The 22,999-nt window shown below is 52.0% G+C and overlaps 8 protein-coding genes across 8 annotated transcripts; 3 read left to right on the forward strand and 5 right to left on the reverse strand.

Moving 5' to 3' along the window:
• Positions 1–2,252: 2,252 nt before the first annotated feature.
• On the forward strand, positions 2,253–3,839 carry AFUA_6G00710 (putative MFS transporter; the record flags this gene model as incomplete). Its single annotated transcript, XM_726392.2, has 3 exons — positions 2,253–2,459; positions 2,509–2,557; positions 2,611–3,839. 3 exons carry the CDS (start codon positions 2,253–2,255, stop codon positions 3,837–3,839), a joined length of 1,485 nt encoding a protein of 494 aa, XP_731485.2.
• Positions 3,840–4,077: 238 nt separating this feature from the next.
• AFUA_6G00720 (LysM peptidoglycan-binding domain-containing protein) lies at positions 4,078–4,375 on the reverse strand (the record flags this gene model as incomplete). Its single annotated transcript, XM_726391.2, has 2 exons — positions 4,078–4,281; positions 4,337–4,375. 2 exons carry the CDS (start codon positions 4,373–4,375, stop codon positions 4,078–4,080), a joined length of 243 nt encoding a protein of 80 aa, XP_731484.2.
• Positions 4,376–5,240: 865 nt separating this feature from the next.
• On the reverse strand, positions 5,241–6,361 carry AFUA_6G00730 (uncharacterized protein; the record flags this gene model as incomplete). Its single annotated transcript, XM_726390.1, has 2 exons — positions 5,241–5,570; positions 6,125–6,361. The coding sequence occupies 2 exons, from the start codon at positions 6,359–6,361 to the stop codon at positions 5,241–5,243; spliced, it is 567 nt and encodes a 188-aa protein (XP_731483.1).
• A 112-nt stretch (positions 6,362–6,473) lies between these two features.
• Positions 6,474–7,217, forward strand: AFUA_6G00740 (sterol desaturase family protein; the record flags this gene model as incomplete). The annotated part of the gene is made up of 1 exon (XM_726389.1): positions 6,474–7,217. One exon carries the CDS (start codon positions 6,474–6,476, stop codon positions 7,215–7,217), a length of 744 nt encoding a protein of 247 aa, XP_731482.1.
• Positions 7,218–7,779: 562 nt separating this feature from the next.
• pdcB (alpha-keto acid decarboxylase family protein) lies at positions 7,780–9,557 on the forward strand (the record flags this gene model as incomplete). The annotated part of the gene is made up of 2 exons (XM_726388.1): positions 7,780–7,978; positions 8,029–9,557. 2 exons carry the CDS (start codon positions 7,780–7,782, stop codon positions 9,555–9,557), a joined length of 1,728 nt encoding a protein of 575 aa, XP_731481.1.
• An 816-nt stretch (positions 9,558–10,373) lies between these two features.
• AFUA_6G00760 (glutathione S-transferase family protein) lies at positions 10,374–11,746 on the reverse strand (the record flags this gene model as incomplete). Its single annotated transcript, XM_726387.2, has 4 exons — positions 11,042–11,746; positions 10,887–11,016; positions 10,733–10,836; positions 10,374–10,676 (listed from the first exon to the last, which is right to left on the reverse strand). The coding sequence occupies exons 1-4, from the start codon at positions 11,087–11,089 to the stop codon at positions 10,374–10,376; spliced, it is 585 nt and encodes a 194-aa protein (XP_731480.1). The 5' UTR covers positions 11,090–11,746.
• Positions 11,747–11,844: 98 nt separating this feature from the next.
• On the reverse strand, positions 11,845–13,371 carry AFUA_6G00770 (putative extracellular arabinanase; the record flags this gene model as incomplete). Its single annotated transcript, XM_726386.2, has 5 exons — positions 11,845–12,017; positions 12,068–12,153; positions 12,214–12,693; positions 12,743–13,014; positions 13,095–13,371. 5 exons carry the CDS (start codon positions 13,369–13,371, stop codon positions 11,882–11,884), a joined length of 1,251 nt encoding a protein of 416 aa, XP_731479.1. The 3' UTR covers positions 11,845–11,881.
• Positions 13,372–17,559: 4,188 nt separating this feature from the next.
• AFUA_6G00780 (uncharacterized protein) lies at positions 17,560–21,381 on the reverse strand (the record flags this gene model as incomplete). Its single annotated transcript, XM_077804921.1, has 1 exon — positions 17,560–21,381. One exon carries the CDS (start codon positions 21,379–21,381, stop codon positions 17,560–17,562), a length of 3,822 nt encoding a protein of 1,273 aa, XP_077661057.1.
• Between the last annotated feature and the right edge of the window lie 1,618 nt (positions 21,382–22,999).

Below are 22,999 nucleotides of genomic sequence, written 5' to 3' on the forward strand. Positions count from 1 at the left end.
AAATGGACGACGTACTGTTTCCAAATCCAGTTTGCCATGCTGTCCTACGCATCGTCGACGATGACCACCCAGGTTCATCGAGAACCAACAGACCAGCAAGGGCATGGCACTGTAGCAGCCACTTGCGACAAGAAACAAAGAGCCGTATTGTACGCTATGATGGTCGTGGACGTTAAGGAGGGTGCCAAGCCCGTCCATGGCGATGAGCATCAGTATAATGGCGAAGATGAGCGGTTGCGGAGTTTGTCAGGAGGTCAAAGGCCGTGGCCTATGGCGAGATGAAGTAGAGCTGTGATTTGATGGCTGAAAGGTCAGTTGTGTACAGCTGATGGGAGACATGATCGTTCCGTCGTGACCATGAGTTTTGATAATCGTAGGAGCAAAATAGGCATATCCTGCTGTCGTCCGTATCTCGCTGCGAACCAAAAGTATACATACATACTGTAAGCTGTGACGCCCTGTCCAAGGTACATACATCCGCCAATAATGATCTTGTCTGCTCGGTGTTAGCGATCATCCATCCTGGCGAAGGAAGTATGCTTGCGATCTCTGAAACAGCCAGAACATCGCGCCATTCAATGCTCGCGTGGCTGGCAGCGTTTCCCAATCATCCGCCAGTTTGGAACGGACGAACTCTTGCTCCTCCTCACTAATTCACTTGCATCCTCTGGAAACCCCCGGATGATGAAAGGCAGATACATGCAACCAGACAGTTGACCAGACCCTCAAAGTTGCGAAGCTCAAGAACAGGCCGAATCGCTTCTGAGCTTCGCTGCACTTGTACCACATACCAATAAGATAGAGACCTGTCTGGATTAGTATGTTCGGAACAGGCGGAGCAGTTCTCCAGGAGACAAGCCACTTTCGAACATGAAGAGAAACCAGCGAGTAGTCATTAGTCCGCCCAGTCTGGTACGAGACCTTGACAGACTGTGACCAGACCGAGCAGAGCATGCATAATGGTACTGAATATGTGACTAATAGGTAGTTCCTATTTGCAGAAGCCAAAAAAGGCATACACCACACATGCGGCTTCAATTCTTCACCAGGATATACGACGGGATTCCAAAGGCAATGCAAGGCACGGAGGAAATGTCAGGGCGGCATTGTATTCGGTACCTGTTTGACTGTGCAAGACTTTCTTCAACCCCAGAATCGCTGCATTACCGATGTTAATACTGCAAGTGGTGAGCATCAGTCATCGCGACATGGGAGTCTAACTATACCATCTACTCCGTAGGGATGCCAGCACAAACATGACGTACAAACATGGAAGGACATGCCAGTCAATCTTGGCCATCAACTTTCGCTTGTTGATGGTTTTTGGAGGCGACCCGGTCAATCTCTTGTTGCCATTCGAGGCAGATCCTTTGTCTAGGCAGGATGTTTGCCGTCCGAGGTTGATGCCATGGGCCAGCGACTGACCGAATGCTTCCTTATCTGACACTGACATGCCATAATTAACAGTAGTCTCTGAGTTTAACACCATTGCAACTTGGGAAAGTAACATGTACTTTATTTCCTAACATCACCGACGTCAGGGATGGATGATCATCCCGGGAAGATGTCAACCCCCTGGCCGGTTGCGGTCAACTGAACCTACTATGTATAACCTACCAAGAGGGCTACTATGACTGAATCTACTAGAGCAATAATTCATAAAGTCCTAGAGCCTTACAGCTAGTTTCGCATCTCGGCCATATATATACATAGTAAGGTTAATAGAAGAATCAGATTTTCATCCTGGTCCATTCTATAGATTCTTTGACCTAATGATTATAGAACATTTAGACTGACAGCGGCATCCTGAAATCATATTCCATGCGGAAGAGCCTCGCAATATCATCCCCTATCCTACCCTATGTCTTGGCTTAACATCGGTTCGTGACAGCGGCAAAGATCCCTCAGCCAAGAGTGAGAGCCGCGGTCTATCGCTAGGGACTTCCGATACTTATATTCCGGAGTATACCTTTTTTCGCCTCTTGCCCCACCCCCGCATTCATGGAGTACAGCCCGCGGTCCAAGGCTTCGTATACATGACTTTTTTGGTCAGCTGCAGGCGTAGTCATCCCGTGGGAACTAACTCGATACTATAGAGTAGACCTCGGAATTACTCCGCGTAAGTGGAGAGTTCTAGAGCGACCATTGCCGACAAATTCTTGGCTATATCTACAAAAAGGCGCCGTCTCGTATCCAAGCTATACAAAATCTTTTCGTGCCCGAGAGCATTGGCCAGTTGCCGCATCTCCACAATGACCGATCAGAAGTCATTTTGCGATCATGTTGAAGATCCTGAGGCCAAGAAGGAGGTCGCCGATGAGGAGGTTGTTTTGGACGAGGAGACATTGAAGCTCGACCGCCAGACTCTTCTCCGGCTGGACCTTTTGCTTATGCCCATGACCCTGATGCTGTACCTGCTGGCTTGGTTGGATCGTGCAAATGTTGGAAACGCACGAGTGGTGAGTCATCTCCCCGTCACCTCCAGATCTGTTGCTAAGCCGAGCATAGGCCGGTCTGGAAAAGGACCTCCATTTGACCGATCTGCAATACAAGACAGGTATGTTGTGTGCACCGTCCTCGATTGCTGGTGGCCTGGTTCTGACTGCGCAGCGATTACCGTCACCTATGTCCCCTACGTCCTGTCTGAACTTCCCTCCAACCTCCTGCTGAAGATCATCGGCCCCCGTATCCTCCTGCCCACTCTCTGCACACTCTGGGGCCTCGTGACGACGCTCCAGTCTCAAGTGCATAACTACTCCGGCCTCCTCGCATGTCGGTTCTTCCTCGGCTTGCTTGAAGGTGGACTCTTTCCGGGCATTGTTCTCTTCTTGTCGAACTTCTACCGCCGCCACGAACTCCAGGTTCGCATCGCCCTCTTCTTCTCCGCCGCTTCCCTGAGCGGTGCCTTCTCGGGCCTCCTCGCAGCCGCCATCCAGCAGATGAGCGGCCTCCGCGGTATGAAGGGCTGGCAGTGGATCTTCCTCCTCGAGGGCTTATTCACCGTCTGCTTCGGTATTTTCTCCTTTCTCGTGCTCCCCAACGGCCCAGAGAATGTTATCACCTTTCGCCCGAAGCACTCGCAGCGCTGCATCGCCCGTCTGCAGCAGGACAGCAACAACTTTGAGACCGAAACCAAAGTCACATTCAAGGGCGTTGTCTCCGTTCTCAAAGATCTCCACGTCTGGATCGCATGTCTCATCCTCTTCTGCAACGGGGCCTGCCTCTTCGGACTCGCATATTTCTCGCCCTCCATCGTCCAAGCACTTGGATACAGCCCGACGAAAACCCAACTGATGACCGTCCCACCCTACGCCGCCGGGTTCTTCGTGACCATGCTCACAGCGTACATTTCCGACCGCCGACAGCAGCGCGGCGCCGGCGCCTTCATCACAAGCGGCATCGCGCTGATTGGCGCCGCGCTGGCGATCAACGGCCGCAGTGTCGGCATCCGTTACGCTGCGCTCATGCTTCTCGTGACGGGCGTGTATGCCTGCGCTCCGTGCCTGATTAGTTGGGTTCCGAATAACACGGCCGGCCACCTGCGGCGCGCGACGGCCGTGGCGATGGCGTTCATCGCGACGAATATGGGGGGGATCATGAGTACGTGGATCTATCCCAGGGAGTCGGCGCCCTACTTCCACCTAGGGATCCGCTTTAATCTATCGTTGCTGGTGATTGCGATGGTGCTTGTTGTGGTGCAGGTGCTGTTACTGCGGTTCTTGAATCGGCGGAAGGAGAGGATTCCGTTGGAGTTGCTCCGGGGGACTGAGGATCTGCCGTACGAGGAGCAGTTTGCAAAGCTTGGGGATAGACACCCCAGATATAAGTATACTTATTAGTGCAGTGAGGTTCGTAAAAGTAGGTCCTCTTGTATACCCCGCCATTGTAGTCAAGCTGCTGCCTGCTCGAAAAACGGTTCTCGGTGCAAGCGCAGTTTTGGCAATAACATACTATAGATAATAGACATCGAGGTCCTAGAGATTCTGGGCTAAGAAATCAAGCATCTATTTCCATCACTCACTCATATCATCTCACTAGCTCTGTCTCCCATACTATCTGACAGGTTTCGTAGAATGATTAGACCCCAATGCAGACGTAATAGTCCACCCACAGATTGGTGCAGCTTTCGTCAATCTGCGTGTTCCACGAGCGGAACTGGGCAAGAGTGATACCCGCAGCATTTTCAATCGACCAACAGCTATCGCCCGACTTGACCTGGTAGAACTTGGCGTAGTTGCTCACGATGCCGGGCATCTGGGGCTCTAGACCACTGGACGTGGGCTGGGGGGGGGGGGGGGGGGGAGGTCGTCGTGGCGCTCGGAACGTGCACGCACACGTAGTAGTCCAGCCCGAGGTTGGTGCATTCTGTGGTCATCAAGATTAGGGGAATAGCGCAGGCAAGCAGGAGGAAGATAGGTTTGCTTCCTCCCGTTCTCCCACCTCGCTGACATGCAGACAATACAGTGATCAATGGATAGTAGAGAAGCAGGAGAGTTCTCCTCCAAGTACATGGGCCAAAGTATCTCCGTGTGGAGCAACATTAGCAACATTGCCGAGAAGACGCTGTCAAGGTTGTTCGATGGCTCCGACGACTCACTCAACCGACTAAAGACCTGATCACAGACCATATGCTCATCGAAGGCGAGGGGATGACGCCACCTGGCCCAGAGAGAGCGCAGGTGCCCTCCAAACCCGCATCAGGAAAGCTTTCTTCGGATTTGCCATCCCGTCCATCTGAACTGGATCAGGCACATACATGTTCATCATTGACTCGGGCTATGACTGCGGCACCATTGACCCGATGGGTGATTAACTGGATGAGACACAATGCATGCGACGGCTGGCTGCTACAGTGGGAAGCTGTACTACCTTGCTAGCCTGATGGATGATGCATCGACCTGCACCGAGGGAAGGTGCTCTGATGACAAGTTCTTTGCGCCGCCGGTCATCGACTCCCTAGATGCATAGGACTTTGGAGGTATCACCGTGAATGATCTTAACTAGAGGTGAGTTCGGTTGAGTTCTCAGCTTCTAATCCCCAAACAAACTGACCAGCTGACCGGTTAGATCAGTCTGCATGTACCAATAGAATGGTAACCAGAACGGCGGTACCGCCGCCAACCCCAGCAACAGCAGGACGTTGGAGGACCTCTACAGTCAGGACATCACAGCTCCCGGCTTCATCGGCTGCCCCTGTGTCGCGCCGACTTCGCCTTCAAGGCCTGGACCAGTCCGGCAGGCTATACACCAACGTGGTCAATTACCCATGCATCCCGCACCAGGCGCCCAACCGCTGCGGAGACTTGACTTGTCGTCGACCAGACCAGGGACGCGTCCTCCAGTGTGTCGGACTGCATACAGGTCGTGAAGAATATCCGAATACTGATGGCGAACGGAAGGTTGAGAAGGCGATCGGCAGTCAGGACCAGCCTGTGCAGTTTGGCTCGTGTGCCTTTGGGGTTCAGGCCCAGGGGACAGACGGCAACGTTGACTTCCACATCGGTGTTCAGGACATTGTTGATATCATTACTGATTCGGTCAGGCAGTTTGGGGGTCTGGGAAGGATGGTGCTAAGGGGGGTGAGGTCTGGCGATGAAACAGTCAACGGGCAGCAGGTTGAATGGGAGTTGTACTTGTATTAGCTTGTTTGCGTTATTTCGAGCAGTACCCCTTGAGAGGTCTAATCAAAGAACTCAGCTGCTCAGTTGGTGGGCTCAGCCTGGTGGGTATCTCAAGGTCCTTTGCTTTGTTGTGATGCCAGACTGGTTCGGCAGTCAACCAATCATGACTCGATATTCAGAATAAGAGATATACAACAACCCGTAGCTTAGCTTTGAGGTAAGCGAAGATGAATGTTGACACGATCCAACAGTTCCAACACGAGGGGCAGCTCATGCCAAGAGCGGAAGGGGACGGTTAATCACAGGGAGAATACCCATGTCAGTTCAGGTAGGATCATGATATCCGGAATCGCATCACCGACCGAGGAAATATCTAGAGCAAATGAGGTACATAAGCGCACATTCGAGCAAATTGTGACTAAGACTACATGCAGATGATGTCATACTCCGCCCTGTAGATGCTTGGGGAGGAGAGATTGTAGTACTGACAACGATCATCCAACACCACGGGCCGAGTCGTGAGTCTTGGGGCCGGAAATGCCGGAACTGTCGGAGGGGCCAATATGCCTCCGATGTGAATAGATAAATGCGCGCTGGATATCAGCATTTGCATTGCCCTCCAGCCCTCCAGCCCTCCCGCCGTCCCAAGGCCGTCTCACTCCAAGACTAAGAAGAAGAGGAAAACGTAGAAGAAGAACAACAACAACAACAACAACAACATCATATCGGAAAACCACCATGGATGCGAACCCACCTAGCTGGCTCCCCCTGTCAATCTACGCTTGGTTTGTGCAAGAGGTCGTCTTTCATGCCGTCGGACTCATCTTTGAGTGGTGCGACTGCACCAATAGCATGCCCCATCTGAAGGTCCGCGATGTCGATCGCAAGCCATACAGACAGATGCTCCCGCGTGTGCTGTTCAATCAGTGTTTCATTCTGCTGCCAAGCATGATGCTCGTCCAAGCAATGGGCTACTGTTTTGTGGGACCAACGCACCTGCACCCCCTACGCTTCCTCCTGTCACTTCTGGCTATGGCCGTCGGTCATGACGTGGTGCAATACGTCACGCATCGGTATCTGCTCCATAATCCGAACCTGCGACTTATGCGCCTGCTGCAGCACTCGTTGCATCATTCGACAGGAGCCAGTCGGGGAATCAGCGCATGTTACATGTCCGCTCCAGACTTCTTCCTCGAGATCGTTCTGCCGTATCTCGTCCCTCTTGCGCTGGTGGGAGGCGGCGGCGCAGATCTCCTCTTCCATTCGCTTGTTGCCGGGTCTGGGGCTCTAGGGGGCGTTTATGAGCACTCGGGGTACGATTTCTCCGCACTTTTCTCACCAGAGAACTGTATGGGAGGGAAAGGACCGTGGCCGAGCTGGACTGCAAAGGTTGCCGCCTTGATCCGGGGCTTTGTCGCTAACCGCGCTCATGGAGAGCATCATTCTCGTGCGAATGTCTCATTCTCCGATGGGTTTGGCAGCCCGGGAATTTGCGACACCTATTTTGGCACGCGCTGGGATCTGGTGGCTGCGCGTCGGGCGGCAGCAGAGAAGGAGTGGCAGGCTCAACGGAGTAGCCATATGAACGCAAAATGAAGCTTTTCCTGTCTTCGGTACGGTTCTGGCCATTCCGTGGCCTATTATTACCCCTTAATACACCTTCTGAACCTCACGATGTCATGTCCAATGCATGTTTTTATCCTATTAGCGCAGATACCCGGAAACCCGAAAACATATCGACCTTCACTCCTAAACTAGCCTCCCTCCCCTCCATCTGATAGACTTCAATTGTTGCCCCTCGTCAATCCGATGTCTACATACATCGGCGACCATGCATTATGCATATGGCCATCCCCGCTTAGCATCGGATATAGTCCTGAGGCATCCTTTTCTTGCCTGAATTGGTTATCGCCGACGCCTTATCGGATGTCGGCGAGTAGCAGCCAATCACCGCTCGGGATCTTGAGATCTGATTGAGTAATGGCCAGCCGAGGATGCCCCAAAGAGGACTAGCGTATATGCCCCCCGCATCTTTTTGATGTCGCAGATTCCCCATTGTTGATCTTCCTTCTGGCATATATCCAGGAACGGGGCCAAAAGTGACGGTCCAAGGCGTGAAAGGCACAGAACACACAGTCAGAAACAAAGACGACTCAACATGGACTCCGACACTCTACCCCTCGCGCAATACCTCTTTAAACGTCTGCGTCAATTGGGTGTAGACTCTATATTCGGTGTCCCTGGTGATTACAACCTGACTCTTCTGGATCACGTTGTACCCTCGGGACTCAAGTGGGTTGGAAACTGCAATGAACTCAATGCAGGGTATGCTGCGGATGGGTACTCGCGGATCAAAGGTACTTGCCATGCTTCCTCCTACTGCCTTGACGGACGCTGATTCTACTAGGTATCGGTGCGCTGGTGACCACGTTTGGAGTAGGCGAACTATCCGCCGTCAATGCCATCGCAGGCGCCTATGCAGAGAGAGCTCCAGTCGTGCACATTGTGGGGACTCCCATGCGCGCCTCGCAGGAGTCGCGTGCAATGATCCATCATACCTTTATTGATGGCGAATACCAGCGGTTCGACCGCATGCAGGAACATGTGACCGTTGCGCAAGTCAGCCTGAGTGATCACCGCACAGCGCCTGCCGAGATCGACAGGATCCTGCTGCAGTGTCTGCTGCACAGTCGTCCGGTGCGCATTACTATTCCCGTGGACATGGTCCCCGTCCTTGTCCCCACTGCGGGGTTGGCGTCCAAGATCGAGATCCCGCCTCCCGTACGCCAGCCCCAGGTGGAGGAGGCGGCCCTGACGGCTGTGCTGGAGAGAATCTACAACGCGAAGAAGCCCATGATTCTGGTGGACGGGGAGACAAGAGCGTTTGGTACGGTTAATGAAGTGAATCAGTTTGTCACGACGACGGGCTGGCCAACATTTACGTCCGGCTTCGGCAAAGGGTTGGTTGACGAGACTCTACCCAATGTCTACGGAGTGTATCGGCCTGCTCACAAAGAATTTGTCGACTCGTGTGACCTGGTCCTGGCTTTCGGACCACACTTTAGCAACACCAACACCTACATCTTCATGGTGAGACCGCAGGACGAGACGAGCGTTCTATTCAACCCAACCTCCGTTCAAGTCAATAAAGACATTTACCGTGATCTTCCCGCCAAGTATTTTATTCAGCAGCTCACCCAGCGACTGGACCCCTCCAAGATCCCCGTGCACCAGCATAACCTGGTTCACCCCTCGGCCCAGGTACTCCCCGAAGTGCCTCCTACCGACCTCGTGACCCAGACTGCAGGCTTCTGGAGACGACTGTCACCCTTCTTCCGCTCGGGTGATATCGTCCTCGGTGAAACAGGAACGCCCGGCTACGGCGCCAATGACTTTGTGCTCCCCCCGCAGACGCGTCTCTTCAAGCCCGTCACCTGGCTGTCCATCGGATACATGCTTCCGGCTACCCTGGGAGCGAGCTACGCGCAGCGTGATCTGATTGCGCGAAACGAGTACCACAACCTCTCCGCCGCCCGGACAATCCTCTTCATCGGCGACGGCAGCTTCCAAATGACCGTCCAAGAGCTGAGCACGATCATCCACCACAAACTCGACGTCATTGTCTTCTTGATCAATAATGACGGCTATACAATCGAGCGGTGCATCCATGGCCGGAACCAGGCGTACAACGACGTCGCCCGGTGGCGGTATCTCAAGGCCCCCGAGCTATTCGGCGCGGATCAAGAGGGCGAGTACGCATCGCGGACATGGGAGATTCGCACGTGGGCGGACTGTGACGCCGTGCTGAAGGATGAACAGCTGGTGAATGGCAAGGGACTGCGCATGGTGGAGGTGTTCATGGACAAGTTTGACGCGCCGGATGTGTTGATGAATCTGCTGAATGCGCAGATTGCGAGGGACAATGCGAAGAAATAAGCTAGCCAATAGACTGGTAACTTGATTCATGCTTCTGCCTGTTCCCTCTGTCGATGATGTAGGCTGTTGTCGGCGATAGGATACTAGCTTGGCATGTCCTCTTAAGGCGAAATGCGGGTAGAGCAGTAGAGTGGATCGAAAAGATGGTTCGCATTGAAGCAATGTCCGCCATAAAAATCAGTTATTGATACTACTGGCTGTCCCTCTCATGGTACCATGATGCTATTATCGAAACGCGTTCTCTCTCTTGGCAGCAACAGCAGATATGTCAATCGCCTCTGGCCCTGGGCACTCAAGTAGAACCAAGCTAAACACTCTCTCGCACATCAAGCTAGGATCACAAGTATAGACAATCCTCCACCATCCATGTGCCGTCGTTTGACCGCCAGAAGCCTAACAGGAAGAACCAACTCGAAAACGCCCTCGGTTCACCCCCAGAACAGCCAAAGATCATCTGGAGCATCGGCCGCCGGCCGCTTGTCATGCTCAGCATTTTATAACGCTGTTGCTCTGATCAACGGGCAGACTTGGACACAGCTGTAGTGCAGGCATGGTCATGAATTACACTTGGCGGAACTAACACCAGCAGAGCATTATTGCAATTGCGCTCTTGCCGCCGTCTACATCTACAGCTATTTAGACCGCTCCTAGGGCGGCGATTCGGCGCGATTCACAATTTCTCCGGAGTGTGCTCCATTTAGGAAGCCGTAATGGTATGTTTCTCATTTTGTCTTCCTCTAGACAAGAGCCTGGCGGAGAAGAACAAAAAGCCACACTAAGACGAGGCAGAAACCTTCTTCCAGCTCTCGCGGGACTTCAAGTCCTCCCAGTACTTTTGGAACGGGGGTACTTTGCAATCAAGTCTGCGAACCCAAACTGCTCCACAAACACCCCATACGGCAGATGCGACAGATCCGCGAACGTGACCTCGTCGCCGGCAAGGTACTTCTGCTTGGAAAGCACCCGCTCGTAGCCCTGGAGAGTCTGGTCCAGCTGCGCCAGGAGGGCCTTGACGCGCTCGTCATCGGTTTCGCCCTCGCCCTTCATGGACTTCCAGACCTTTTCGTAGGCGAGCTGTGCAATCGGGGGATCAAAGTAGGATTGTTCGATGGACATGGCCTGGCGTTGTCAGTGCAGTCCCCCAAATCCCCCAAAATATTGGATGTGGGACCTACCTGCTGGTACAGAGCATAGGCTTTCAGATCAGACTCTGGGGGTGCGAGCTCTGCTCCCTGGCCGCGGTATTTGGCGATGATGTATTGAGCAATAGCTCGGCTTTCTGAACATCAATCAGCATGAACTATGTACGATGTCTGGCTGGGAACGCACCGAAGACCTGGACGCCTGTCTCGGTGTCCTGCAGGACGGGCACTTTGCCAAAGGGCTGCATTTCCAGGTAGGACTCTGCCAGGTGTTCTCCCTTGGCCAGGTCCACGTTGACTACCTCGGCATCGACGCCCTTCTCAATGAGCGGCGAGGCGCACGCGGGCCGTGCACGTCGACCAGGGCGATCCGTGGAGCTTGAGGACCATTGTGTCCGAAGGTGAGAGTAGTTTAGTAGAAGATTGATGAGTTGAAGAGCGGGGTTTGGAACGCGAGATGTTGACAACTAAGGCCAGACTGCGTCTTTATAGATGCCGGTTCCACGCGGGGCAGATTTGGGCCGGGATCAAGCTGATCTGGAGGGGTAGCTTACGGAATTAGTTCCGATTTTCCTGTTGGGTGAGATGACTGGTTGACAATATGATCTGGAGTGCGTCAAGTCGGTGCAGGGGCATTCTGAAAGTTTACAGTAGCCCTTCGAGATCGAATTTGGGCTGTGGGATCTGTATGATGGACTTGTATGTCGTCGCAAGTCCGGCAGGGAGCTACCCCCACCGCCAGTCATGGCCGGCGCGTACAGTCATTTCGAATATCGGTAAACAGTCTCTTTGCAAAGACATAGAGGTCTTTAGGTGTATCATTTATTGTTATGAAGAATAGTGTTCTGATATCTGTTGTGGGTGACGCAAGAGAAGGGCAGGAAATACGGAGTGGTCATTGGCCTCTCCGAAATTGTCTCAGGAGATCGGTGGACTAAATTGATCAGAAATACTCAAAAATCCGGGCCGGCATGTATTCCCCAAAATCATAGGGCATTCTTGTTCCTGGCTAAGATCAAATAGCGAATGTAAGTCATAGATTCGCCCCTCGCATAACTATCGAATTCCACACTCCCAGTGGAGGCGGTGGCTGAACGCTTGAATATTCCAACAATATCCACAAACAGATCAATATATATGAAAAAACGATATGTATAATCAGAAAAGACGGATGGCTCAGGGTCAAACACTAGGCCAGTCGTTCTCCCACTTCAACTGGTTCCATCCAAACTGATAGTCCTCGACGGCCTTGCCGATGCGCGTGTCCGCATAGTGGTAGTACAAGACAAACCCCTTGCTTGAGTCCTGGAGGATGCCCCTGCGCCCAGAAGTTAGTTCATTCTTTTTCTTTCCTCGAGGGCGACTTACTGTCCGCCGGGACCGTAGACAAAATCATGGCTGGAGAGCAGAAGGCTTCCTCCGCTGTTCAGGCACGAAACACCGTTCTTGTCCACCTACTCACGATCAGCCTCTGATATCAAAAGACAAATCAAGGTAGGGTGCTTGCGACTTACGAATCCTCCCGTTGCCGAAGTCGACCGACAAACCGCGATGAAGTACTCCTCGCCCGGAGCCGGCCACGTATCGTTGTAACCCAGCGCAATGCCCCCGGAGAAAGTCAGGTAGAAGTAATTGTTGCGCTCGAACATGAAGGCCGCCTCCTGGCGATGGATTCCGCTGGCATTATAGGCGATCTGGTGCGGCGTGGCGCCGCTCTTCACTTTGAGACCGTTCTCCATCTCCACCTGGAACAGGTTATTCCAGTAGGAGCCGAAATTCACGTACTGGGTGCCGCCGACGGCGATCCAGTTGGCGTCGATGGTGTTGTACGGGCTGGAGGGCGTGGACTCGATGCCGGTCGTGCCGTGGTCGGTCCAGCTGCCCGCTTCCATGGTCTTGGAGGTTGCAACTCCAGTGGCCGAGTTTTGCGAGCCGAGCGAGGAAACCGCGTAGTAGAGGTAGTATGTCCCATCGTGGTAGTGCAGGTCGGGGGCCTGGGATGTTTAGGAGGCATGACAGAAGTAAAAGGAAAAGGGAGCATACCCAGAGGTTGGTCTTGCCGTCTAGGTCGATGATAGAGCCGCTGGGTAGGACATAGCCGTCGTCCGTCCACGGGCCCTCCAGACTGTCCGCCGAGGCTATATGGATGCCGCCACCCGTTGCAAAGCGAAAGTATTTCCCGTCGGATTTACGCTGGTACAGACCGGGATCATGGGTCCAGCAGTTGCCGGAGCAGGCACCGGGGTTTGCGTAGGCATTGACGTTGGCGGATGCCAGGAAGAGGAGGATGAGAGTATATAGATACATGACGAAAACTAATACGGGATTGTTATTATTGAGTTCGAAAGGGTTGCACAGGAGCGAACAGCTCTATTTATGTCATTCCCTGGCCCACTCGGTGCCAGAGGAATCTCTCGGAGATTACCCCATATTCTCTCAGCCTTTGGACTGAATGCAGCCATCGCAGCAGTCACGGCAACCTCCCGCAAGCCAAGATCTCCCTCATCCAGGCGACCCCTTGGTGCCGCAGATGACCTGGGTGCAGAGTCGGTAGGATTGGGGCTGGCCATGCACAGTGGCCCAAAGCGTAATCCCACCGCAGGCAATGTCGCGATTCGGCCCAATGATGAGCTTGCAAGTCGCAACGCCAACGCGGGAGTGGAGTAAAGCATCAAGTCCTGGTGTGGCTGATGGTAATCGAATGAAAAGTTGGAACTAAGTACAATAATTCTTTGAGCCTTGCCTGGTGACCGCCGATCGCGATCTGGCCAAACCTAAGGATTAGGGAGACTTGATGACCTCCAATACTGATATTGAATACTGCGTTGTCTCGTTATTCGTGTGACCTCAGACCGCAATTTCTTTATTCCCCTATTCTCTGTCGGAGGATTGACATAACTAGTAATGCATCCCTTGCTTGCTTGCTACATGCATCCAGCCAGCTGTGTTGTCCGAGTGGATACATCTTCCCAATCGGCCATTTCCGAATCATCGGGATCAGTAGAATGACTGCCCGTAGACAGATTAAACCGTCTCGCGAGTCATGGCTGATGTGCATCATAGTGGGACCAAGTGGGCCATGCGCATCGCGCAAAGTGAAGTCAAGATGAGTAGATGACATATCTCCTCTGCACTGACAAACAACATTGGTTAAAGTCATAAAGATCAACTCTGCAGCATCCTCTTCGGTGTCATATAACGGTGGCTACAGCCATCCGTCGTTCTTGGCAGCTTGTAGGTTTGTCCCGCCAGAGTCTTACCATGGTCCATGCGATCAGATTACTCCGTTAGGACAATGCGGGAAATCTTCTTCAAGCGACTCGGATGGCACTCTTTCTCAGGAAACAGACACCTATGAGCTGGATATGATGTATAGTGCTACCTGTTATAGGCATGTGCCAGCAGATATCTGCCTGACTCGTCTAGCAAGTAGCCCAGCCAAGACAGTGCGGTAATGATGTTGTGTTGTCGTCTGCACACTACTGTCCTTGTGTCTTCCGTCAACCCGGACTCGGATTGATCGACAAAGACAAGGATCCCATCCTGGTCTATCTGTCGATTGCATCGATCGAGTCTTTCTGGGGTCCCCCCCCCCCGTCAGCATCCGGTTGACAGCGAAGATCCGTGGATCACAGTATACTCTCAACCTCCATTACTCGCACTTTTGTTCATTATAATACAGTCTATGATGTTGGAATACCTCGAGAATCATTTTATGTACTTCTGCGGCAAGTGCGCCGACAGACAGAACTGCGGGGTAACAGTCATCAATATTTGCTCTAGCCTTGGGAGATAAGCCTTGTGATCTTCTTGAACGGCTTATTTTGAGTGATATCATCGCCTATTAGCCGATGGCATAATTTCTTTTTGGTATGAGCACATGCCAACTCATAGTGCAGGAGGGAATGCGGGGAACCTGAATGCTCTTCTGGGTACTTCGTACTCCAGCAAGCACATATAACTAGAGTCTGCCGACTGTTGTTCGGATATCAAGGTCATATGAAGTTAGAGCCAGTTAACTTAATGCGAAAATGACGGTTATCGGTCCAGTGACTCGTAGCCTCATCCATAATACTGTTTCTCCGCCATGGGTTGATATATATCACTACTAAAACAGACGTCGGAGTGTGCATATGTTTCTATAGATTCATTATGTGTCATCATTCTTCACACTTTAAGCATATCTCTCTGCACCGCATGCATCGTACCTGAACTCGGCCCCTATCGGTTTTATTCCAGTCGAGTGCTCGTCCACTGGACATGCCCCTGACGCGTAAGCTATCCAGTTGCGCCAATCCGACACGAATATCCTATGTCAGGGAAAGTGCGACAGCGAGGGAACCCCCGTCTTTGGCAGAAGATCACTTGTGTCTTATATCGCTTGTAGTTATACAAGGTGTGGAAGACTTGCTCAAACTAGGTCCGAGTGTGAATAGCGACAGGAAGGATGGCACTCGAGATTTGACACGCCCTTGAATCGTCGTGCAAGAGTCGATATCTTATTGTTGATGGTGTTCAGTTAACATTTTAGTCTCTCCTAATACACACAATTAGAGGTGGAGCACAAGTTATCAGTTCTTTGCTATCCCACAAGTCACGATAACCCCTAGTCCCTGGGAAATACATATACAGAGAACATAAGAGAAGCTTCCAAGGACACTGGCCTATAATAGCTGTTATTCTGTCTTTGCCAGCTACCATAAGCAAGCCTGAAAGCTACACGAGCACACAAATCACAAACGGTGCAACCGTTGATTGATGTGCTAGAGGGAGACGGGATGAGGAAGTTGGTCAGCTGTTGCATACGACAGGTGTTTATCCTTGGTAGTTGTCAGTAGACACAAGCTGGTGCTTCCCTTCATACTCGAGTAGAACCATCGCACCAATCCCTAGGCCATACTGTTCCTGACTACAATGAACGGATAACCTCCTCACAGAAGCCGGCCTCGCATCTCCATCCCTCACCCAGTATCTCTGCGGTATCCATCCGTTTGTTTCTACGTCTCGCCCTCGGGAAGGTGCAGAGCCACATTGATCATAGCTGTGCTATTCTAAACTCTCCAAGAGCTGTTTCCGCGCAAGTCAATAGACAGTTAACACCTGAGACGCGACATCAGTCATCGAGATGTGCCGGCCAGGGCGACCGCAACATTTACATAACAACATATCAGAAGCTATGTATCCTACCATAATCACAAGCAACCAACACTACTACCTCGGAATCCAGTACTTTGGAATGACTTCATCTTGCCACTCATGGCATTGAATCGCTTCATCTCCCGCTCGTCCCTCTCCTCTTCAGAGAAACACCAGAACTGCCGAGCAAGCGCATTAAATGCCTTCAGCGTCGAAATCTAACGCAGTTGTTCGAGGACCATTCTTCCCTTCTTTCCGGGTTGTCTGCACAGAAGCGAGAGAGTAAACTGTGCAAGTTGAGCTTTGGATTCATCTCGATATCGAGGGTCTCGGCACCCTCATCGCGAGATAGTGGTTGAGAAGATCGATGTGTTGCTTCTGGGACATGCAGAGGACCTCGAACTGGACCCGTTTCTGTATGGTGAAATCGAGATCTTGACATTCAGAGCTTGTTCCATTACGTGGACCAACTTGCCTTCATTCAGACTCGCGATTATCTCTTGGATAATGTCTAGCTTCAGGAATTGTTCCACACTAAGGTACATGAGCGCTCCGAACCTCTTGTCTGTTGTCTCATGGTCGCTTCTGGAAGGCGTGCATGTTGTTGTGAAGTATAAGTGATGATCTGCAACTCCTGCGTACAGTCCTTGGTGAATTTGTTGTTTTCTTCAGCCAGCGAGTCAGCTGTAGTGTTAGTGTGTGCTGGGTAGCTATATGATGAATGGTACATGCCGCCAACTCATTGCTGTTAACCGTTCGAAGAATCAGAACAATCGGGAGACTAATTCTCTGTACCTGTGCTGCTTTCAGAGTCTACTTCCATCGCCCGAACAGTGTGCTAGATTAGGGGTGTGAGTGAGAATAGTATGAGTAACTTGATTCTAACTATCTTCGCTAGCTAAGAGAGAGAAATGAAGATATTTATGTGAGCTATTAAGATAAGATGTCTAGGCACTAAGCCTATTTAGGAAATATAGGCAAGAGAGTAGTATTTACACCCCCCTTACTCTAAGTTGAAGTTAGTATACATGCTTAACTTATTACCTGATTAGGAAGGTATAATAGTCTCTAGTAGATTAACTATTCCTAGCTGTTTAATAAACTATATAAATCTATTCTTTACTAGGGGCTTAGTAAGGCCATTAGCTGCCTGCTTAGTAATTAGTATATATAGATACTCTAGTTTACTAGCTATAACCTCTTAATAAAGAAAGTAATATCTAATATTAATATACTTAGTCTAAGCATAATACTCTGTGTTATAGCTTAATAACTAAGCCCCTTAATTATTAGTATAAATATATATAGGAAGGTAATAATAAACCCTATTAAGGATAGAGAGTTTAGATAAGATTAGTATAAGCTAGATTACTTCTTAAGCTATAAGGGCTATAGTGTGTGTGTGTGTATGTATTTTACGGCCGTGGCTCGTGACTTGCACGTTTTCCACTATCCCCAATCGGGGCAAAGGCCGCCAGGGGGTGAGCCCTGGGTGTCTCTAACTATTGCTAGTTCTATGTACAAACAAGAGACTTTGGCGCGTTCGCATAGCTGCCTCAGTCATGGGGAAGGTCTGCTATAGTAGGTTAAATTGCGATGCCAGCTGCATGGATCCATCTCCGCACTATGATCCGCCAATTCTCCGCGTCTCTGCTTTCCCCCCTCCTCTTTTTTTTTTTTTTTTTTTTTTTTTTTTTTTTTTTTTAAAGAAGGATTGTATTGTCTCAGGCGTGCTCAGGCAGGGGCCGTCTTGGACAGATATCATCAAAGAACCGAGTCTGTGATAGCCAGGCAGCCAGCTTTGCTGCACCTTTTGCAGTTCCCAGAAGGAAGGGAATCATCTCGGAGGGGGGCCCTAGGGGTTGGGGTAGGCGTCTCTTAACTATTCGGCAGAAGAAGAAGTGCACTGGAGACTTCCTGGCTCCGCACCGGCAATGAAGATGGGCGTCTTCATGGTTGAACCGCTCATGATAGTCTGCAAAATCACCATGCCCTGTACGAGCTGCTAGGATCCGCCCGAGAAGGTGGCGCGGGAGGCGTAGCTCATCAGGGCACCTGGGGGAGGAGGTGATGCAAAGATCTTGGTAGGGCTGCGGGGCCACGGCTTGCCAGTGCTTCTGTAGGCCAGAGATCATGGCAGCCTTTGTTTGACGCTTAAGCGAGGCAAAAGAATGTTTTTGGGAGATAGGGGGTTCTAAGGCAGCTCCCTCTTTCGCGGCTTGATCAGCTGCTTCATTCCCAGGGACTTTCGCATGCCCAGGGACCCAGCAGATACGTACGGAGCCCCCGTCAGTGTAGGGGAACCTCTCCCGCTCAAGCCAGGTCGAGGCCAGGGTTCGGACGGTCTCGAAAATTTCTTGGGATGAGCCTGCAAAGGGCGAGAGCAGGCGAGTGGCCACTTCCAGGTTATCTAGGCAGACCCAGAGGTTAGTAGCAAAGCGTGCAGTATGATACTGCATGGCTGCTTTTATACCAGCGAGAGCTGCTTCTGCTTCGGCATCAAAAAGCTCTTTATTTAGCCCGAGAGAAAACGATGATTGGAGACATAGTCTTCCTGTCTGGTATAGAGCAAAGCCAGCACCTGCCATTCCGTTAGGCAATTTAGACCCGTCTGTAAAGACTTTCATATCAGTGTTTGGGAGAGAGGAGTAAAAGTCTTGGAAGTTGGTAGCTGCCTGCTCCTTGGATAGTCCGTTAGGTGCCTTTATTCGCAGTTGAGCATCCGCCCGTGCCTCCCTTGGGAGCCAAGGGGGATATTGCAGCGGGTTTATCTGCTCTGATTCTGGTAGGGCTAGTACTCGGCGTGCAAAACGGCTAGTTGCCCAGCCAGTCTGTGCAATTTTTGCTGCCCTCCTGCGCAGGGGATGGTAAGGGTCTAGGCGACGAACACGGATCGCGGCCGATGTAGCTATATGATCAAGCTCAATTTCTGCTGGTAGGAGCCCTGATTCCCGGTATAAAGCAGGCAAGGGAGTTGTGCGGTAGATAGGGAGAATTGCTCTAGCACCTGTCTGTATAACCTTAGCTATCTTATCAAGTTGCCCCTGGACCTGGTTTGAGATAGAGCCTGCACGGGGGCAGGGGCGCGAGCGACCTGGCCACCAGGTTTCTGCGCCAAAGTAGGCTTTCCGGAGCACACAGGCTATCACCGCCTGTCGCATGAGATAGGGCTTGATTCCCCGGACTGTGTTCCCGAGGCCACGGAGGGCATTTGCAACTGTCAGAGCCTTTGAGGTTGTCTCCCTGACATGGTACTTGAAGCTGAGCTTCTTGTCAAAGAGGACCCCCAGCCAACGCAGGTAAGGGCGAGTTGTATTCTCGGAGACTGTGACCGGGCCTGCTACGATGCTTGGTGTGTGGCTTGGATCCTGGTCAGCCTTGCGGCGTGAGAAATGGATCAGTTCATATTTATCTGGCGCGAAGGTGATCCCCTCCGTAGCGGCCCAGTCAAGGGCTTCTTGTAGGGAGTTGGATAGGCTTTGGCAGTTCGCCTCAATAGACGGTGAGATTGCCAGGATAGCTCCATCGTCCGCGTATCCAAACCTGGACTTTGGAACTCCAAGCCAGAATAAGGGGGCTAGATAGAGCATAAATAGAATAGGGGATACTGGTGAACCTTGTGGCAGGCCGCAGAGTATTTCTGTTGCTGGTCCTATTTCACCGTCAATGCGGATTTGTACCACTCGCCCTGTGACAAAGGAGGCTACCCAGCGAGCTAGGTTATCAGGCCAGCCCTGTGAGCGCAGTCGATGGATAAGTCTCCCAGGAAGGACTCCATCAAAGGCTCCCTTTACATCAAAGGTGAGGAGTGAGGCTGTTAGCCTTTGGTTAAGGGCCTGTTCTGCATCATGGAGCAAGGATGTAGTCAGATCAGTTGCTGAGCGGAGAGGCAGGGCCCCAAACTGTTGACTAGCCAGGACTCTGTACTGGATAGCAATCCATGCCATGTTCCGGGCAATTAGTCTCTCGAGGCCTTTGCCCAGTACTGACAGGAGGGCAATAGGCCTATATGACCTAGGGCTAGACCAGTTAGACTTATTTGGTTTTTGGATTATTGCTAGAACTGCGTGTCGAAAGCACTTTGGATGATAGCCAGTTCGAAGGCAACCCTGATAGAGTGCAAGGACTCTGTCTTTGATCAGGGGCCATGCCACCTTGATTATACCAGTGGGTAGCTCGTCAGCCCCAGGGGTTGTATTCCCTGCTTGTAGGACTGACTTCTCGACTTGGGCCATGGTTACATCAGGGAATGGCAGTGAGCTAGATGGGACTGCTGGCGTATCCAGCGGGATGTCTCCTGCTTCAGCGGTATTTTGAAGAAGGTTCCGGGATATGATATCCCGCTTCTCTTGTAAGGCTACCGCTGGGGGGCTGTCCGGTCTCAAAGGGTCCTTAAGTGGGGGGCTGCGGTAGGAGCCTGTTGACTTATGCCATCTTGATATATCAAACACCTCCTTGCTCTCGGTTACCGCGCTGATCTTGTCTCTCCAATACTGTTCTCGGGCTCGCCGCGTTACCCGCCGGAAGTCTTTCTGTGTGCAGAGTCCTGCCCGGTAGTCTTGTAATGCCTCCTTGCACGTGGTATTCCACCATCGTTGGCCTCCCCCTTGGGGTATTGACTTGTTTGCAGAGGCTGTGTATGAGCTGTGGATGGCTGCAGTAATTCCATTTGCAAGATAGTCTAGTTCATCTTCATTCTCTGCTGAGCTCCTGACGTTGGCTATATTAGAGGCGAGAAGTGTGAGGAAGCGGGTGTGGTCTAGTGTGTCAAATCTTAGTCTTTGCGGAGTTTCCACAGGTCCCTGTTCCCACGGCAGGTTCGTAAGAAGTGGGCGATGATCCGAGGTGGCGTCTAGATGATGTGCAACCCTGGTACTGGCTCCTATGAGGGTTGGGGAGCTAGAGACAAAGGCAAGGTCCAGGACGTTGCCTTTGTCATGTGTAGGGATATCAATCTCAGAGGTAAGCAGTAGTCCAAGCCTGTCAAGCCATTCTGTGAATGATTCTGCGAAGGTAGTGGGTGCGTGCTGGAGTGAGGGCTGCCATCTGTGGTGGTGTAGGTTGAAGTCACCAGCAAGCAGGGTAGGCAGAGAGAAGTAGGACTCCAGCAAGGAAGTAAGAGTTCTCGCTGCTTCACCCGCCCGTTTTGCGCCAGCAGGAGCATTATATATATTAAATATCAAGGCAGATTGTCCTGAGCACGAGGAGATCTGGAGTAGAAGAAGGTCTGAGAGGGTCTCTTGGCTTATTGAGTCAGGGCGGAGTTGGGAGGCTCGGATGCCATTTTTCCGACGAATGTAGGTAAGAACTCGAGGGATGCCACTTATCTCCCAAGAATCAGTTGGGGAGAAGCACTCGTAAGATGGGTGCCTTTTTGTGATCTTTCGAGTCAGGTCTCTGTAAATGTAGGGCTCCTGTATAAGGATAATGTCGATGTGGTTGGAGTATGCCTGGGAGAGGGCAATTTCATGGGCTTCTGGTATACGGCCAACGTTCAGCTGGAGTATAGCGATAGACTCCTTCCTTGGGTGATTTTGGTACTTCATATTTGTTCGTTCATCAGAACTTCAAAGCTGTTTTGTGGCTTAGGAGATACGAAGCGGACTGCTCTGGCTGTGACCGGGGGAGAGTCTAAAGGCTCCTGTGGCGGGGGGGTAGCCGTGCGGAAGGGGAAGGGTGAAGGGCGGCTGTTCATAGCCATGATTTGGTCCTGGGAAGGCTCTGGGACTTGCATGCAGCACTGTCTCTCTAGGCGTGCCTTGGCAAGCTCTAGGGAGCTAGTCTTGCGAATCTCGGCTTGCTGGGCCTTTGTGCATCGAGTGCCTGCCTTGCTAGGTCGCAGGAGGCATTGCTCATAGTCAGCCGGGTGGGGGCCATGGCAGTGTAGGCACCTTGGAGGGCAGGTGTGGGGAGGTTGGGTACTGCATCTATTGCTATGGCCCTCCTCAGTATGCTGGGTAGAGCCGCAAAGTCGACACCGGGGCTGGCGAGCGCAGGATCTAGCGTTATGCCACTTCCAGCAGCGGTTGCACTGTACAATCTTTGTCTTTCTTACTAGCAGCTGAGCATTGGTGATCATGCCAAACAAGGAGAGTCGTACTGGAAGGTTGGCCTTGCTGTCCTCCGGGAAGTTGATAAACCAGCTGGACGAGCCCAAGAGACATAACTACACAGCCAAGTCTGCCCGTGGCTAAGCCTTAACGAGTTCTTGTAGCCGATGTAAGCAGCTTCACCAGGCCCGCTTGTTCAGGCCACTGCCCTGGTTTTCCGCCCTTCACCTCTCAATGAACGGCTTCAAGTTATTGAGGCCCCGGCAAAAACCTCTCACCCCAGGTGTCTCCAGGTTTGCTCCTTAAGCATGCATCACCGGCATCTCAGCTAGAACGACATCACATCCATCGCCCAGCTGCAGGTTCTCACTGCGAGTGAGATAGTGAAGGCGACCACAGCCGTTTCCACTAGGACGACACCACTTTGGCTGTTCAACTTCAGGTCCCCAGTGCGAGTGAGGTAGCTGATTTCCGTCTCTGTGCACACCGACACGCGCGTCCGTCCTCTCGGGCCACATAGACAGTCTCGTCAAGCCCCTGACGGCTGGTCCGTCACTGCCATTATGTGCCACGCCCCACGGTGAAACGACGAACGTCTCCCCGCTTCGCGTTACCAGCCGAGATCTCTCTCTGCTGGCCGACCGTGTCTTGCAGAGGCAGCCAAGAAATATCCCCAGTGACCCTGCGGGACATCCCGACCGTTCTCCACTAACCAAGCTTGTGTCCCCAGTTTCGCAGACCCCTCGAACACCCGTGGCCGTGCCTTAACGAGTTCGTCGAGGCTCGTCGCTAGATAGTACGCCCCTAGTGGAATGAACTGTCAGCATCCTTTGATCAAGGCTGCCCGTGGCAGAGCCTTAACGGGGGACTTGTAACCAGAAGCGCTGCTGTCCTTCCCCCAGACTCGTATTATCCACTGCTCGACCGGTTGTATCCTCCCTCGCCGCTCAACGCAAAGTCAAATTATGTTCAAGTTCTGTAGGGCGTCTCGCAATCTCAGAGAGTTTTCAAGCTCAGAGGTGTCCTGTCTCCTGTCTAGGCGATACCACATCCACTAGAAAAACAAGTCTAGCTTCGGTCTCGAGTACGAGTCGAGTAGGCAGTCGTCGGATGG

The sequence above is a fragment of the Aspergillus fumigatus genome, chromosome 6, assembly GCF_000002655.1.
Source record: "Aspergillus fumigatus Af293 chromosome 6, whole genome shotgun sequence".
NCBI lineage: Eukaryota > Fungi > Ascomycota > Eurotiomycetes > Eurotiales > Aspergillaceae > Aspergillus > Aspergillus fumigatus.